General features: G+C 36.0%; 1 protein-coding gene across 1 annotated transcript; it reads left to right on the top strand.

Annotated features, from left to right (window-relative positions):
• The first annotated feature begins 9,280 nt into the window (after positions 1-9,280).
• LOC141594743 (alcohol dehydrogenase-like 1) lies at positions 9,281-13,207 on the top strand. The gene is made up of 9 exons (XM_074414737.1): positions 9,281-9,344; positions 9,959-10,095; positions 10,277-10,326; positions 11,475-11,797; positions 11,879-11,961; positions 12,151-12,226; positions 12,312-12,472; positions 12,577-12,738; positions 12,860-13,207. Exons 1-9 carry the CDS (start codon positions 9,281-9,283, stop codon positions 12,974-12,976), a joined length of 1,173 nt encoding a protein of 390 aa, XP_074270838.1. The 3' UTR covers positions 12,977-13,207.
• Positions 13,208-18,593: the final 5,386 nt, after the last annotated feature.

Raw genomic sequence — 18,593 nt, 5'->3', positions numbered from 1 at the left:
GTGGAGAAAGGGACAGTGTCCCGGTTTTCTATTCATACAGATGGTAGTTTGAGGTTTGATGGTAGGTGGTGTGTTCCTAATGATGAGGAGTTGAAAAAGATTATCATGGCAGAGGCACATTGCACACCATATTCAGTTCATCCAGGTGGAGACAAGCTATACAAGGATTTAAAGAAAACGTTTTGGTGGCCTGGGATGAAGAAAGAGACAGCTGAGTTTGTGTCCCGTTGTTTGACATGCCAGAGAGTTAAAGGGGAACAGCGACGACCACAAGGTAAGATTCAGTCTTTAGAGGTACCTGAGTGGAAGTGGGAATCCATTTCCATGGATTTCATTGTGGGTTTGCCAAAGAGTCAACAAGGTAACAACATGATTTGGGTAATAGTGGATCGACTGACCAAGTCAGCTCACTTTGTTCCAATGAAAGATACATGGACTAAGGCACAACTGGCTATGGCCTATCGAAAGAACGTGCTGAAGTTACATGGAGTCCCTAAGGACATAGTGTCTGACAGAGATGCGAGGTTTATATCGAGGTTTTGGAAGGAGTTGCAGGAATCGTTGGGAACAACTTTGAAGATGAGTACAGCATTTCATCCTGCGACAGACGGGCAGACTGAGAGAACAATCAAGACTTGAGGATATGTTGCGAGCTTGTGTGATGGATTTTGGTGGTAGCTAGGAGCAGAGGTTGGACTTGATAGAATTTTCTTACAATAACAGCTATCACACGAGTATTGGTATGGCACCGTTTGAGGCTTTGTATGGGAGGAGATGTAGGAGTCCAATCTGTTGGGACGATAGTCTTTGAGGCAATGGTTTTAGGACCAGAGATGGTGCATGAGATGGTGGAACAGTTTAAGATGATCGGGGAACGGATGAGAGCAAATTCGGGATAGGCAAAAGAGTTATGCGGATCTACATCGCGAGAGACATAGAGTTTCAAGTTGGGGACAAAGTTCTTTTGAAAGTGTCTCCTATGCGTGGGGTTATGAGATTTGGGAAGAAAGGCAAGCTAAGTCAGAAGTTTATAGGACCTTATGAGATCTTAGAGCGAGTTGGGGAAGTTGCTTATCGTCTGGCTTTACCAGCTGCGTTAGAGAGAGTGCATAATGTGTTTCATGTATCGCAGCTGCGGAAGTATGTGAGTGACCCGTCACATGTGTTAGAGGCCGAGAACTTAGAGCTTGATGAGTCCTTATCATATCTTGAGGTGCCTAAACAGATTCTAGACCGAAAGGTTAGAAAGACTAGGAATGGTGAGACAGTTCTGCTCAAGATCCTTTGGTCTAACCACGAGACCGAGGAAGCTACGTGGGAGCCCGAGGAGGCTATGAAAGAGCGTTACCCTTTCCTCTTTGATCAGGTATGTATGGTTACGGGGACGTAACCTTGTTTCTTTTAGGGGGGTAGGAGATGATCGCGCACAATGTTTTAAGTTTTACCCTTTTTATATGTTGCGTCGGTATGTTTGTCGGGATGAATTGGGTTAGTAACATGTTTTATGTTAAATTTTGTTGTGGTTGTTGAGTCGGGAATGTTATGGGAGTACCTTTGTTTAGTAGTGGTTTGAACTTCAGGGACGAAGTTCCTTTTAAGGAGGGAAGACTGTAATACTCCATATTTATAAGTCTTGGGGTACTCTATCGAGTAGGCCTTACTCTGTCGAGTAAGGGTAAGTTGCGTTTTAGAAAAGTTTCTGACCTGTTGGGTACTCGATTGAGTAGCTGGGGCACTCGATCGAGTAAGGGGGTACTCGATCGAGTACCTCGGGTACTCGATCGAGTAGCCGGTTTTACTAGGAGTTTTCTCGGGTTTTGTTAAATATGCGATTAGGGTATTTAAGCTTTGTCGTCATTATTCTAAATCACTTTTACAAAACCTAAATCACTGTTTAAGAAAGAAAGCAAGCAAGTTCATCTTCTTAATCGCATTATTAGCAATACCCGGAGTTTGGAAGGTCAGTTCTTAGCGTTGTTCATACCGTTGAGTTCCTTGCGTCAAGGGTAAGATCTATGTACCCTTTTTATTGTAATTCCTTTATTTTGGTTAAACCCTAATTTAGAGATTTGGGGGTTTTATGTGTAGTATGTGATTTGGTAGCCTCTATGTGTTGTATGATAGAAGGAGGGTTCATAGAAGAGGCTTTTTGACTCAGCAGAGAGACCGTCGATTGTGTGCATACCGGTAGGATTTCCTACTCAGTATTAGTCCCATAATGGGATATTGGTTGATGTATTGTATTTGGTTGTTTGATATAGTAATTGTATTGTGATTGTGGTTGTGATCGTTGTCTATGGTTCGCGAGGCGTGGCCTCGGCTGAGTGGGGTCACTTGCGGGAGTGACTTCACGCCCTAGTTTCGCCCTTCGTGGAACCCGCCACGAAAGGGATGTGCACATTAATGGACAGGGTTATCGCTCACTATGTGGAGCCGAGGATTTGGTGGGTACGGCTGCGGTTCCCCATCGCGGGCTGGTCCAAAGTGGACGATCGTGATTGAGATGATTGGATTTGGCGTGAGTGTGTGTGTGATGATTAAGTGTCTTGTTTATCTTATTGTTAGTATATATTGAATTGTGTGATTAGTATCGACCCGGTGTTGTTTTGTAAACTGCGGTGATCCATTCGGGGATGGTGAGCAGATATTGAGCAGGTATTGAGATGAGTACTGGGATAGCTGGGATGCCACGACATGATGATAGGAGTCTTCCGCTGTAGCTTATTAGTATTTACATTTCAGTTAGAACAGTCAGTTTGAGAACATGTATCGTACTTTTGGTTTGGTTTTAAGATTGTAACTCTTCGTTAAGCATTTATAATAAACGTTGTTTCTTCATTGTTATTTGATTATCATTGCCTCGGGTAACCGAGATGGTAATGTCTTCATACCTGAGTTGTCCTAGTAAGGCACTTGGAATATGGGGGTGTTACAGAATAAGCCCCGACTACGCTTAAATTGATTAGTGTTTTTAAGTCAAAACACCAACAATCCTCCCCCACCTAGAATAAACCCCTACAAGGCTTCACATTTGGGTCCACATGACTACATTTCGGAGAATGGTTCTCAAAATTAAATTTTTTAAGCACTTAACTTCTCAATGTAATGGGAATGTGTTAAAGAAATAAAAATTTTCCTCCCTTTTGATCTTGATACCAAGTATCACAACCGCCTCTCCCTTGTCTTTCAGGGCGAAACTCGTGACAAGAATGATTTAGCAAGATCAACTTGATTTTGATCGGTTCCAAAGATAAGCATGTCATCGACATATAAGAAAATTATTACTCCATTTCCGGAGTTGTAAGATTTACTATAGAACATTTTTCGGATTGGTTTAACTTGAACCCTTCCGACAAAATGATCTCATCAAATTTTTGATATCATTGTTTAGGAGCTTACTATAGCCCATACAATGACTTTACCAATCAACAATCCTTATGAGTTAAAGACGAACTTGATAAACAATAGTTTTGGGAATTATATATGTTAATTCTATTGATGATAAAACCATTACATATATACCACACGATCCTAATACGATTTAGGAAACCGAATAATTACGAGACCTAATTACCATAACCAAGACACGAAATATACAAACAATATTTTGCATATACGGAATCAAGAACTCCCAACTTGGACAACAGATATTCGAATTGACGAACACTTAGTGCTTTAGTTAGTATATCAGCTACTTGCTCGGACGTATGCACATACGACGAACAAACAATGCCATCACGAATACAATCACGGATTAGATGAAAATCCACCTCAATATATTTTGTACGTTCATGAAAGATAGGGTTACAGGCGATAGACAACGCAGACCGATTGTCACAATGTAGCACCGCAGGACGAGTACTAGAAATACGAAGAAAACGGAACAAGCCCCGTAACCACTTGACCTCACATGCATGTCGCAGCGACCATGGCCCGATAATCAGCTTCAACTGAGGAGAGTGACACCATAGGTTGCTTCTTTATTTTCCACGATACCTCCCAAGAAAAGCAAAATAAGCTATCAACAATGTTATATTGGAAATCCTTGCAACCGTAGCATAGGCATCTAAATAATCGATACCTTCCTTTTATCTAAAGCCTTAAATGACCAATCAGGCTTTAAATTTGTCAATATAACCATCGACTCTCATCTAAAAATATCATGTAATTGTTTTACCTGTGTATACAATCGTTCAAGTGGGTCCTCTATCCATGATTAATTTATTCACAATGAGACACCTCTTACATACTTACATGTATAACTTTTAAGGTTTGTTTGGATAGTAAATTGGGACGGAAAGGAATGGGAGGGGGCAGAGAGAAGGTAAAGAGAAGGAAAGGAAAGGAAGGGGGAATGAAAGAGGGTTGTTTGGATATCAAAAATAAGTAGAGGGAAAGGGTGGGGAGAAAGGAGGAAGAAGCTTATTTCTGCATTGGAGGACAGAGGGTGATCAAGCTAATTTCAATACATAAGCAACTAGTGTAAATCCCGTGCATAAATGCACGGTTGTTTTAGATCGGGATGTTAGAGAGCTTAGCAAATAAAGATAATAAATTTAAAGCGAATTTAAATATTTACACACTGTGGATAAGAGATATTAAGTTAAAGTGGATATATATTTATTCGTAAGTTTATATGCAGTATTAGAAGCTAAAAGTCTCTGTGAATATCTTCATATATAGATAATGGCAATTAAAGTTACGTAAATATTTAGCGGAGAATATATGAATTTTCATATTTATAAAATTTAGATTATATATATTAGTACAAAATGACCTATACGAAATGTTATTAATTACGGAGTAGCGATTTGTTGTACTACAATCATGTTTCATATGTAAACTAATACATGATATAATATTATCATATAAATCAGATGTAAGACTCAACTATTAGAATAACGACAAATTGCCAATTAATAGAGTCCAACTCCTTACTAAAATAGTTGAGCGGAAAAACTTAGAGTAAGACTTATTCTTTTAGTTTAGGAAAATAAGCAAAAAAATGAACTTGAAAATTAATCAAGAGAATTTAGTGGAGTCACGCAATGTGTTTTATATTTTTTAACATAAAATTAATGATTTCAATTTATACATTTTATCAAATAATTTTCTTGAATTTTTTTTATGAAACTAAAATATTTTTTTATTTTTTTTTATACGGGGTAATTATTTGTTAAATCATTCTCTAGTATATAATAAGGAAAAATTACAAATAACCACATTGTATTTGTGTATTTTTACAAATAACCACCCTGTATTTCTGTTTTTACAAATAACCCCCAAACTTTCGTGTATACTCCCCAATCACCACCGTATATTTGACCCGAGACTCATTTTTTATATTTTCCGACTCTTTAACTAGAGATTTATCTGAAATACCCATATTACCCTCATCGATTTACACAATCCCAAATTCCCATAACATTTCTATCTTCCTCATTTCCCTGAATACCCAAATCAATTGATTGCATGTTGACAACCCTAACTCCCCAAATCAATTAAGCCAAGGGTCAAAATCATATAAAATCAACAATATTTAGTCTGGCAAATTAAAATCAATTAAATGCAGAAAACTCAATTCAATTGTAGGATGAAAATCGTTTACAAAAAGAGCGACAAAAAATGCTTACTACACCTAATTCATAAATTGAAAAAGGGGCAAATTTCAAACCCTAAAACACCTATTTCATGAATCGAAAAAAAAATAAAAGACTAATTAATTGCAGAGGCAGATTATGGTGGTTGAGATAGGCAGGTGCGGACTGCGGGTATGAAGAGTACAATGGAGTGATGCTAAGTGGTGGTGTAGGACTCGACCATGATGGTCGAATTGGAGCGGTGGTGGCGTCAAGGCTGCTGCCGGCGGCTCAGATAGGTGAATTGGACTGGGGTTTTTTATCGAGCGGAATTGTTGCTCAGAGGTTGAAGGTGGCGTCAAAGCTTATGGTGGTGAATTGTTGATTGGCTGGTTGGTGGTGGTAAAGTGCAGGACGGAGTTGGAGGGTTGATATTTAATGGGCTGATTTCGGCACGTCGTGGTGGACAAGTGGTGTAGCAGGGTGGTTGTTGTGGTCTAATTTGAAGGAGATGGGAGGTTGAATATAGTAATGGAGGATTTGAGGCTTTAAATTCAAGAGCTGACAAATTTGGAGGGATGATTTGGAAAAGAAAAAGGATAGTGAAATGTTGTATGTTTGAGTTGATGAGGGTAATATAGGTATTTCAGATAAATTGTTAACTAAAGAGCCGGAAAATATGAAAAACGAGTATCGGGTCAAATATACGGTGGTGATTGGAGAGTATATGCGAAAGTTTGGGGGTTATTTGTAAAAACAAAAATACATGGTGGTTATTGTTAAAAATACGCAAATACATGGTGATTATTTGTAATTTTTCCATATAATAATAACACTAATAAAAGATTTAAGAATTTATAATTTTAATATTTATGTCAGTTTTGTTTTATTTTAATTAAATTAAATGGTTACAATTAAGAGTTTAGAAAAGATAATATAATTATTCAAATATTATAAAAGAAAAAAAGTAATAAAAGAAAGACTTATTTCCATATTTAGTGAGATTCCTTTTGGAGGGAAAACATTTGAGAATTTTTATTCTCTCTAAGTATATATATACTAGTTTAGATCTCATGCAATATATACACGGTATTTATAAAATTTTACTTTTTAATGTACTCCGTATTATTTATGGATTTTAAATTGACAATCCATTTATTTTTTATGTTTCTCATCACTTTATTTTAATTTGGGCAATAAAATTCAAAATTTTAAAAAGTCATAAAATGAATATTTTAAGGAAAGTTTTCTTTTTACCGAGAAATTAATGATTTTATTTTTTGAAATATTTTTACTATTAACATTTTTTGTGCAACATCTTATCATTAAGTAATGAATTTTTATGTACAATTATTTAAAAAAAAGTATACATTTTTTTTTATCACGTGGAGTATACACTCATATAAATGATTGACGGGTTTATGATGTCATAGATAACAATTGATTCGATTCGTTATAGATGTTTTAAATAAATTCTGGCGCAAATGAATTGAAACTCACTTTTGACAGAATTTTGAAGGTTCTTTTAGAGATGTTGTAAAGTTTGAGCCGAAGCTCATTTTGGCAGCATTTTGTTAGTGACAGTTTTTGACAGATTTTTCTGTCAGTTTAAGTATTTATCATTATAACTTGTTATCCTTATAATGTTTCGCATGTCTCTTATTAAAGGAGTCTTATTTAAATATAAAGCATCATTTTTTGTTGAGATTTTCAGCAAGAAAGAAAATCAAAATTTATAATCAAATTCACTTTGATAGAGAAAAAGAAAACATATAAACAACTTTAGAAATATTTCTCTTGATGCAAGCCTAAAACGAGAGGGTTGGTGATTGTCTTATGCCCGAAGAGATTCCAAGGCTCTGTTTGATAAGATATTTCAGGTACCTGATTTGGTCAAAGTAGCTTATTTGACCAAAATTTTAAGTACCTTATTTTTTCGTAAGCGTTTGGCAAGTAACTTATTTAACCAAATAAGCTACCTAAAATAAAATGCTACCTAGAGTAACATTTGAGACGTCAGGTACCTGATTTGCTGTTATTTTACTGTTTTGCCCCTTAAATCTATAATATTAAATAATTATCATAACCTTTTACGTCATTTCATCAAAATCAGGTACCTTTTCAGTTAGTTTGCCAAACATTTTTTTTTATATAATCAGTTACCTTATCGGTTCCTAATTTTCAGCTACCTTATCAGTTACCTACTTACCTTTTCAGGTTTCAGTTAACTTTTTAGTTTTTAGCTATCTTTTCAGGTTTCAGCTACCTTTTTAGTTAGTTTTACCAAATAGAACCTAAATAACAGAAGGCGATTATAAGGGTCGAAATATTCTTTAAGGAGAACGTTTCTAAAATGTGATCCAATCATATATCTAAGGAATTTCGTAGTTTAGCTAATTTGTACTAGTTTTATAGTAATTTCTTTATCTATGTTGTAATTCATTGTTTTAATACTATCAATTCCCCAACATAAGTCTAAACCTTACTATACATTTTTGAGTTCTATTTTAACTAAGCATATCACACATTCATGTCGTAGATTCCTATACGTTACAAATAAAGTATATTGGGCGACGAGCATTGGTATGGACAAGTGCAAATTCTTATCTATGACGCGTCATAACTGGTAAATGTCTCACATTCATTTTAAATAATAATGAGTAACAAAGAAAGATTGAAGATTGAAGCAATTGAAGCAAGAATAATTGACACATACAAGCATAGAGAGGGGGTCAATGTCACGACACTTCCATGTGAAGATTGAAGTAAATCATGTAGTAGTGGAATACCACGAATCCACGATAACAACATTTACGTAACAAAAATTTTCATTAAGCTATATAAAATACTATAAAAGATATTCTCGAGTTGCATGAGCATTTAAATATGTAAGTCAATATGCCATTTATATCCAATCTCACCTCTTTAAAAATTGCTAATTTTATGTTATTAAATGTAGATATCGTGCATTTCATGACTCTATAGTAGACTGTTATTATTCTCATTTGATTATATGGTTACATCTGATTTTATACTCTGTTCATTTTATCTTACAGATTGATTAAATGATCATTGGAATAAACATTTTCATAATAAAACTTCTCTAAAATTTTAATTAACATCATTGTGACGCGATACCGGTTGTAGTATGAGTGTATATATGACTATAGTCGAGCTGAAATAATAAAGTTGTTTGTTGATGACAAAGCTACACCTGCTTACAAGCGGGTATATATTTACATTATTTATAAAGCTACAATATAATGAAGTTTGCATTGGAGTGTAACGTAGCTTAAAAGCTTTGTAGCTTGAAAAAAAAGATGTGACAAGGCAAGCTACAAGGTCTTGTAGCTCGCCATTGGAGTTGCTCTAATAATGCAACAAAAGTGACGATGTTCGTAAACAAATGAATTAAACATCTTAAAATGAAATAGTGTTAAAGGGAAGATTTCGTTGTTGATATAAATAGAAGGCGTGCATCAACGAGAAAAGGACAAGAAGTCGATAAACAAATAATCGACTTGGAACGAGTAATATTTTATCACAACCAACGATCTTTTCCCGGCTGTACACGATCCGGTGTGTAGTCTGTGTACCCTCTACAATTCTTATAAATACTCTATATACGTTACTCCGTAATTGATATCCTTCTCTATCTAATATTTCCCGCCTATCTCTAAGTTTATCAAATAATAATACTAATGGAGAACAAAGGAGTTGACAAAACTGCATCTCAAACCGCTGGAAAACCCATCATATGCAAAGGTAATTTCTGAGTTTTATGATAAAATTTTCGAGTTTTAATTTTACTATCATAAGTCGGTTTAAAGGCTGTACAACTGGTGGCATAATTTCTGAGCTTTATAATAAAATTTTCGAGTTTTGTTGTAATGTTTATGAATTTAAATGTAGATTAAAGTTTCTGAGCTCCTTCACGTAAACTTCAAGCTCAAAAACGTAAAATGTAACTAAAAAATACTTCCTCCGTCCCGGTCAATTGTTGTCCTTTCATTTTGGCACAAAAACCAAGGAATGGGGAAAAGACCAATAACTAAATAACAAGTGGAACAAATTGAATGAGAATGTTCAAATTACTAATCAAGTTCATTCTTAAAATAGAAAGGACAACAAATGACTGAGACACCCCAAAAATGAAAAAGGACAACAAATAAGCTCGATTAAATTTGAGAATATAGACGTCAAAAGATTAAAATATAACTTAGAAACATTAAAACGTTCAGGAAAAATACACAGAAGTACATAGATTATTATACTACCAGTGGTACAGCTGGTGGTATAATTCTAAGCCTTGTAATAAATTTTTCGAGTTTTATTGCGAAGTCTACGTGTCATTAAGCTAACAGTACAAATTTTTGCAGCTGCGGTATGTAGAGGAGCAGGAGAACCATTAGTAATAGAGGAGATTGAAGTAGCAACTCCTAAAACTTTGGAAGTTCGAATCAAAATTATTTGTACTTCTCTATGTCACTCTGATCTTACCTTTTGGAACTTACCGGCCGTACGTCTTTTTATTTTTCTTTCACTTTATTAAATGTTTTATTTACGTGTTTTCTTAGGACGCACATTATTAACTTAGATAGATTTTTATAGCGTGTTTTGAGAACTCACTTTAGAAAAACCGACACCATACAAAATTTTTTATCTATAGTACTAAAGTTGTACATGTAATATTGTAGGGAGGACCGATGTCTGCTTTTCCAAGGATCTTCGGTCACGAAGCCGTAGGGTATGTCCGTCGCCTATGTTTTGTTTTTAGGACTTTAGTTTTGTATGCATAATCGTTGGCATGGCTAATTTAGCCATAAGGGTAATATATAAATGTTAAAATATAAGAAATTTCATAATCTACATGTAAGGAGTTACTTTAATCATTGCGTTATGACATAAAAAGCTCTATATATAGAACTGATTTCTAAAGTAAGAAAACTTTCATGTCCGAAAAATGAGAGGAAAGAAAGTATCGATCAAACTTTTGTCATTTGAAGAGAAATAAGAAGTGATGTGTGATGATTATATTATATCAACTATATTCAGATTCAATTGGTCTCCCTTGTGACGGGTTACCATTTGTGACGGATATTTTGTGAGATAAAATGGTAACAAAATGGGTTAGTGGAGAAAGGGGACCATATGAATAGTGTTGCAGAGAGAGAAAAAGTGGGTACATTGTGAGGTAAAATGGTATCCGTCTTCAGCTTGTGACGGATATGTCATGTCTTCAATGAGAATTTGTGATTCATTAGTATATCCTTGCATGGATCTAGTGGCGGGACCACGATTTATGATTAGGGGCCTATTGGGTGGGAAAAAGTGGGGGCGAGGGCCTCTGCTAGCCCCCTAAATCCACCACTGTATGGATCCCGATGTAGGGCTAAAAACTCAAAAATAATGAATAAAATAGTTTATACTTCCTCTGTCCCGGTCATTTGTTATCCTTTTCCATATTGGGGTGTCTCAGTCATTTGTTGTCCTTTCTATTTTAAGAATGAACTTGAAGAGTAATTTGATCATTCTTATTCAATTTGTTCCACTTGTCATTTAGTTATTGGTCATCTCCTCTTTCCTTGGTTTTCGTGTCAAAACGAAAGGACAACAATTGACTGGGACGGAGGGAATATTATCTAAGTTGTGAGTTAATCTAGCAATTAGTATTTGTGTTACCCCGACTCTCCGACACGGGTGTTGTATCTAACACGTGTCGAAAGTCGGATACAGCTATTTTGTGCGAAATTTTCAATTTTTTTGGTCAAAAAGGAAGTGTCGAAGTGTCATGTCGTTGTCGACACTCGACACGATAACTAAGTGAAGTGTCGGAGTAACATAGATTAGTATAAACTAATGGTAAATTTGTTCATGATGCATTGGGTACAAAAGGGAAGTTGAAAGTGTTGGTGAAAATGTGAAAGATTTTAAACAAGGGGACATAGTTGTACCAGTATTCATGCCCAACTGTGAAGAATGCAAAGACTGTAATTCATCAAAAAGCAATGACTGCAATAAAGCAAATAAACATTTTCTCGGTATGCCAAGAGACGGAACGACGAGGTTTAAAAGCATTAACGGCGAAGAAATCCATCATTTTGTATCGGTTTCAAGTTTTGCCGAGTATACTGTTGTGGACATCTGCCAGTTGGTCAAAATCAACCCTCAGATACCTGTTGATAAAGCTTGCTTACTCAGCTGCGGCGTTACCACAGGTCCTTTTCGCTTTTATCCTTTTTAGAATGTTAAGACCGTTCTACTATGAATCTGTGATTAACCCGTTAATTCAAATGCAGGGGTGGGTGCTGTATGGAAGGTGGCTCAGGTGGAGGAAGGCTCTACAGTAGCGGTTTTTGGACTCGGTTCAGTTGGACTCGCGGTAATTAATTTACTACATTTGTATCCTTGTGTTTATGCTATCAGTCCATGCTTTACTAGAATTGAGGGTTCTAAGATTCGAACTCGTGACCTTGTGGTCACACGTCAAGAAACCATCTCAACCAAAAGCTTAAGCTGATGGTTGGAGTCCCAAGATCGGTTTTTTATATTCTAATAACTTGTTATACAGGTGGTTCGAGGCGCGAAGCTACAAGGAGCTTCCAGAATCATTGGTGTTGACATAAACCCGAAAAAAGAAGAACTTGGTTTGTCCTGATGCTTGCTAACTTTACTGATTTACGCTTAATCCTTCTCAGTTCTCATGATTTGCTTTGATTACCCGTTTTTCAGGGAAGGAATTCGGGGTTACAGATTTTATTAACCCGAAAGACTGTGGAGATAAGAAAATTAGTGAAGTGATTAAGGAACTGACTGAAGGAGGAGCAGATTATACTTTTGAATGCATTGGTTTAGTCTCTGTGATGCAAGATGCTTTCGATAGTGCTAGAGAGGTGCGTGATTTTCTCACTTTAACGTCTTATTATCTTATTATAGTACATTCTCTGAGACATGAGTTATTGATTTGCGATCATTGATTATTTTTTGCGAGGAACAGGGATGGGGAAAGACGGTTATACTAGGAGTGGATCCACAAGGCACTCCATTGTGTATAAATACATTGAGTATGATGACGGGGAAAACTGTTTCAGGCTCGCTCTTTGGCGGGATCAAAGCCAAATCTGATATACCTGTCCTGGCTCAGAGATACATGAACAAGGTCAGTCTATTCTATCTATTTTATACAATTAGGGTACACATTAGAAAAACCGTCTACGAAGGTTGAACAAAGACGGGCATAATGCGACAATGACAGACACAATGTTGTACTAATGTTACAGGAATTATGTCTTGACGGATTTATTACTCATGAAGTTAACTTACCAGAAATCAATGAAGCGTTCGAACATTTGATCCGAGGAGAAAGCCTTCGATGCACCATATGGATGGCCAAGTAAATATGCAATGGTTAATTAAACAATAAGTTTTTACAACATGGATACATTTCTACTGCTGGTTCCATGTTGAGCTTAACTAAACTGGGAAACGGATGAATCCCAGAGCATTTTTTTTCTTTTCCCATTTTTTTCATTAAATTTGATTTTCAGAAAAAAAGACAATATTTTTAGTAATTAACGCATTCAGTTATTTATAATTTGCATAATTACGGTGAATGTGCAAAGAATGTAATGCATGTTATTTGACAATATGAAAAGTTTGATGTTTTATTAATAAGAATTGTATATATGGATTATATTGACGGAGTATTTACATATTTATAACAGAAAATCATCGAGTAGTATTGTTTCAGATAAAAAATAGGGTACCCCCTACCTAAGCTTAGGTTAGATGACCCTTATGGCCTTATGGACATGGTTGATAGTGGTCCTCCTAGGTTAACTACGGGCCTATGAGACGCCTTGGATTCAGGCGGAGCTGAGAATATGAGGGAGAGATAAAAAAAATGTAAATTTGGGAAAAATCGATTGGTATGGATATAAGTAAAATAGGCTTGTTGGAAATTGTAACAACTCTAATTAATTTTTGTAGAGCTAGCTAATGCTGACTTGGCAACGGTAACAAAAACTAACAATGACAAATAATCAACTTGACCTCAATCCCCCTACTACTAAGACAATAAAAACTCTCTTCGTTTTCCCTCCAAAAGGCATCTAGCTAAATAAGGTAACAAATTAATATTTTTTTTTCATTACATTATTATCTTTTCAATTAATATATTCTTATAATTAAACTCTAATCTTTTAATTAAAATTCATATGACTTCTTCATTAAAATTCATAATTTATTATGCAATCATTTCCATTTCCATAGATATTATTTTTCATCAATTACACTCTAAAATTACGCAAACTTCTTCTTATGCAGTCTTTAACGTAATTATTGTAATCACTTACACCCTAAAATTACGTAAATCTATTTCTTATATTATCCTTCATCAATATGGTGTATATTTTAAAGGACATAACAATTTTTATGTATTTTTTTAATTAAAAAAAATATTAGTTTAATTATTCGTAAATCGTCTTTTTAAGTGCGTGGTATACTGTTTTTATCTGTTTTGTTATAAGGTTTATACGCGTTTTAATTAAATTTTACATTTTTACATCACTTAATTGTAATTTAATGTCATAAATTAGTTTCATGCAATGATATAGCATTATAGAGTTAATTTTTATAGTAAAGTAAAAATGATTTAAGAGAAAAATAACTTAACTTAAAGTGTCTTTTCATTGTAATAAACTTTCATTTTCTACCTCTTACTAAGATTATATTAGTACAACATTAAAGGTAAAGTTAATTTATGCAATTAATTTAATGAGAATGTCTCTTTATTAAACAAAACTAAAAAATACCGTGCTGTAGCACGGGGATCTACACTAGTTACTATCAACACACCTCCTTAATCCTCTCACGAAAGACGTGATTAGATGCAATGTGTTGAGCGGGTTTGTTATCACATACATTGAAGAATGATAGGCAAATTAACGAACCATGTACATCAAAGTCACGAAGAGCTAGCATACTTTCTATCTAAACCCAGTTCATTAGCAGTCAACTCATGCTCTTGTACTCAAATTCAGCTCAAGCTCAAGCTCAAGCTCAAGTTTAACTCATGCTCTTGTACTCAAAGACAGCCTAAAAATCTAATACCTCTACTAAATCTAACAAATAAGCATATAAGTATATCACTATCAAATTTTATTTTACTTGGTGCCCGACTTCGCCCGGGCTACCTTTACTTAGCATTAATTTTTTTTTTCATTAAATAAAATGAATTAAAATTGCATTTCCCATAAATTTATCATTAATATATTTTTCTATGACATATCCCAAAATAACGATGAAATAAATTTTGAAACAAATTCACTACTCCCGCTATTAATATTTTACTCTTATTAATGAAACAATAGTAATAACCTTTCACTAATTGTCGTAATCATTGTTATTTTCACTACTCCCGCCGTAATTATTGTTATTGTCAATTTGTCACTACTGCCGCATTAATATTGATAATTTCACCACTCCCGTCGTAGTTATTGTTACTTTCACTATTGCCGCATTAATATTGATTATTTCACTACTCTCGTTGTTGTTTCTACCACTTTCACTAATCTCGCTGATAATATTGTTACTTTTACTATTTAAATGATTGATTAGTATCATATAACTATATCCAATGTTACTATAATTCTTGTCTTTACTGACGAAATTGCTTTTATTACTTAGACATGCAGTTTTAAGAGGATTATATATTTATATAAATATATTACATATATGCATTAAGTCAAAACGAAAGAATTATGCAATATTATATATTATGGAATCTAACTTGAATTATTTATAACCTACTCATATTATATTTTTGTATGTTAAATAATTAACATATCTATACATCTAATAAACTATAAAGTTTAATAAAATTACATAGATTTTAAATTTAATATATAATTTTATGATGATAATAATTAATACCATAAGTGTACATGTTTATATTAATTAATTATTTTATTTTAAGGAAATTGACCATCTTCTAGTCTTATATAAATATTTAGGAAAATTACCAAACATCTTCTTTCTTTTAGTCTCCTTGAAATTGACCATCTTAATTAATTATTTTATTTTAAGGAAATTGACTATCTTAATTAATTATTTTATTTTAAGGAAATTGACCATGTTCTAGTCTCTTACAAATGTTTAGGAAAATTACTAAGTTTCTATATAATTTAATTTTAACTCAAACTATATAATATTTGCATTGAGATCCCTTAATCGGGTCCATCACACGGTGCTAGTGATTTAAAACTATATAGTATAATTAATTTGTATAACTTTCTTTAATTACATTGAAGTCCCTTGGTTTCTGAATTTAATATATAGTATTGATTTATTTATTTACGGTTAAAGTTGGGTCATATAAAACAGACGAAGATATATGGTCTAAAAACCTACGTAATTCCTGTACTAAATCTAATAATATGATATTTTCAGCTCATTTTGTGTAATAATGTGCCTAGAAATGTAAGGGGTCGTTTGGTTGCCACTTAGAAAATATAGGCATTGGAAAATCCCATGATTTTGAAAAACATGGGTTGTTTGGTTGTCATAAATTTTGGAAAATGTAGGAATTAGAACTTCCCAGGAACTTCCAATGCCTACATGATGTGGGAAGTTGCTTACCTACTCCCCCCTTGGTCATTGGAAGTTTCTATGGAATTTAATTCCTACATGAGCAATCAAACATTTTTCCGAAATTCACCCAAATTGGATGAGGGAACTTAATTCCCATGAATTGTATTTTCCTAAGAAAATTAAGTTTCTTGATCAATCAAACAACTCCTAAGATTTGCCAATTAATCTTCCTTTATGCGGTTATATATGCGTTTTAAGTATAAAATGGGTTGATGGGCATATTCTGCACCCGCTGACCGAGTCAACATATTGAGCAAGGTCAAAGATATCCACAGCAAGTCAACGACTTAGACAAATAACCGACGCGCACTGTCGGCTGTCTCTTGTGCCTCGGCTAGGACAACTAGTCTTGTAAGTAGGGGCACATATCCGCGTACTCATATCCAAGACCCCTCGGCATGGAGTCAACAGGGTCCGCCGGCCTGCCATGGGTCCCTCGGCCGAGGGTACATCAGTCTTTCCACCTGCTAGCCACTTGGCCACTACGTGACAAAAGGTGAAAGTCTATAAATACTCCTCAACTCTCATTGAGAAAAGGATCCACAATCTAACCTAAAACACCTCATAATCTGGTAATATCTTCCTTATCTCTCTACAACATATACTTCGCCAAGTAACACACAACTTATCTCTTTAAGTTCACTGACTTGAGCGTCGGAGTGAGTACGCTCGGCCAAAGCCGAGCCCTCAGTTCGTTCATTGTTTCAGGAGAGGCCGAAAGAAGGATTCAACCAAAGACGTCATTCTACAAGCCACGAGTGGTAACAAATAACTGCTTCGGAATTACACCCGGAACAACTGAAAGCTCATCTTCAAACTCTCCCAACCCTGTCCAGGCCGATGCTGGGGGAGACGCTATATCTATACATAGCAGTTACCTCGGCCATGGTCAGTGCCGTGATCATCAGAGAAGAAGACAAACAGCAACACCCAATCTACTTTGTCAGCTATACATTGTTGCCCGCCGAAAGAAATTACCCACTGATTGAAAAAGCGACCTTTCATTGCCGTCGTTGCCGCAAGGAAATCGAAGCCTTACTTCGACGCACATCCCGTGACGGTCTTAACCGACCAACCATTGGAGAAAGCATTGGAAAAATTTGAGCAATCCTAAGCAGCTCATCAAATGGGCGAGAGAGCTATCCGGCTTCGGCATTCAATACAAGCCGAGGCCCTCAATAAAGGGACAGCACTTGCATTTCCCCGGCCGAGTGCACATATCAAGAAGAGCAAAACCCCGGAGTATGGGAAGTATACACCGACGGGTCCTCCACGGCGAACAGCTCAGGAGCCGGCATACTTATCATCAGCCCAAACGGGGACGAGTTTGAGTACGCCTTGAAATTTACCTTCTCGGCCTCAAACAACGAATCCGAATACGAGGCGGTGATAACCGGAGTCGAGCTAGCTAGAGCTGCCGGGGCGGAACACATCATTTTGAAAACAGATTCACTTTTAGTGGCTAATCAAATTAGAGGAGAGTACGAGACTCGAGACGACGGGATGGTAAGATACCTAGAAAGGGTAAAAGCTGACACTTCAAAATTGAAATCTTTTCAGATACAATGCATTCCCAGGTCTGAGAACAACCGAGCCGACGCTCTCTCAAAGCTTGCCAGTTCAACCATCAAGAACGTCGGTCGAACCGTCTTTGGTAGACGTCGGAATGCCAAAAGCATTATCGAGACCGTCGGCATGGTGGGCGACATAGAGGCCGAGACGACGTGGATGACTCCGATAATGAAGTACAAACTGATGAATGAATTACCGGAGGACCGCAGTCTCTCACAGAAGATAAAGAGGATCGCAGCAAGGTACTTGGTGTTTGAAGGAGAATTATACAGGAGGTCCGTAATAAGGCCACTCTTGAAATGTGTCGGCCCGGACGCGGAGCTAATACTCGACGAAATTCACGAAGGCATCTGTGGTCATCACATGGGGGCAAGAACACTAGCCCACAAAGCTCTCCGAGCCGGCTACTTCGGCCCACCATGCTTGAGGATTCCGAGCCAAAACCGAAAGTGCAACAATCACAAATGCATGCTCCGGTGATACATGCACCTTCCCGAGACCTCGCAGGGTACTAAGTCCCCTTCCTTTTGCACAAAGGGGGGATGGATCTACTAGGGCCATTTCCAACGGCATCCGGAGGAAGAAAGTACTTGATTGTCGCCGTTGACTACTTCACCAAATGGGTTGAAGCTGTAGCGGTACCTGCCAAGACCACGGCGGCCGTAAGAAAGGTAATCTGGGAAAATGTCATAACTCGTTTTGGGTTACCCCAAGTCATGGTATTTGACCACGGCCGAGAGTTTTGGAGTGACACAATAATGAACTGGTTGGAGGAATTTGGTATCAAATTTG

This window comes from Silene latifolia, chromosome 8, assembly GCF_048544455.1.
Source record: "Silene latifolia isolate original U9 population chromosome 8, ASM4854445v1, whole genome shotgun sequence".
Taxonomy (NCBI): Eukaryota; Viridiplantae; Streptophyta; class Magnoliopsida; order Caryophyllales; family Caryophyllaceae; genus Silene; species Silene latifolia.
Note: the sequence above shows the minus strand (reverse complement) of the source record. Positions and strands in the feature narration are given on the sequence as shown.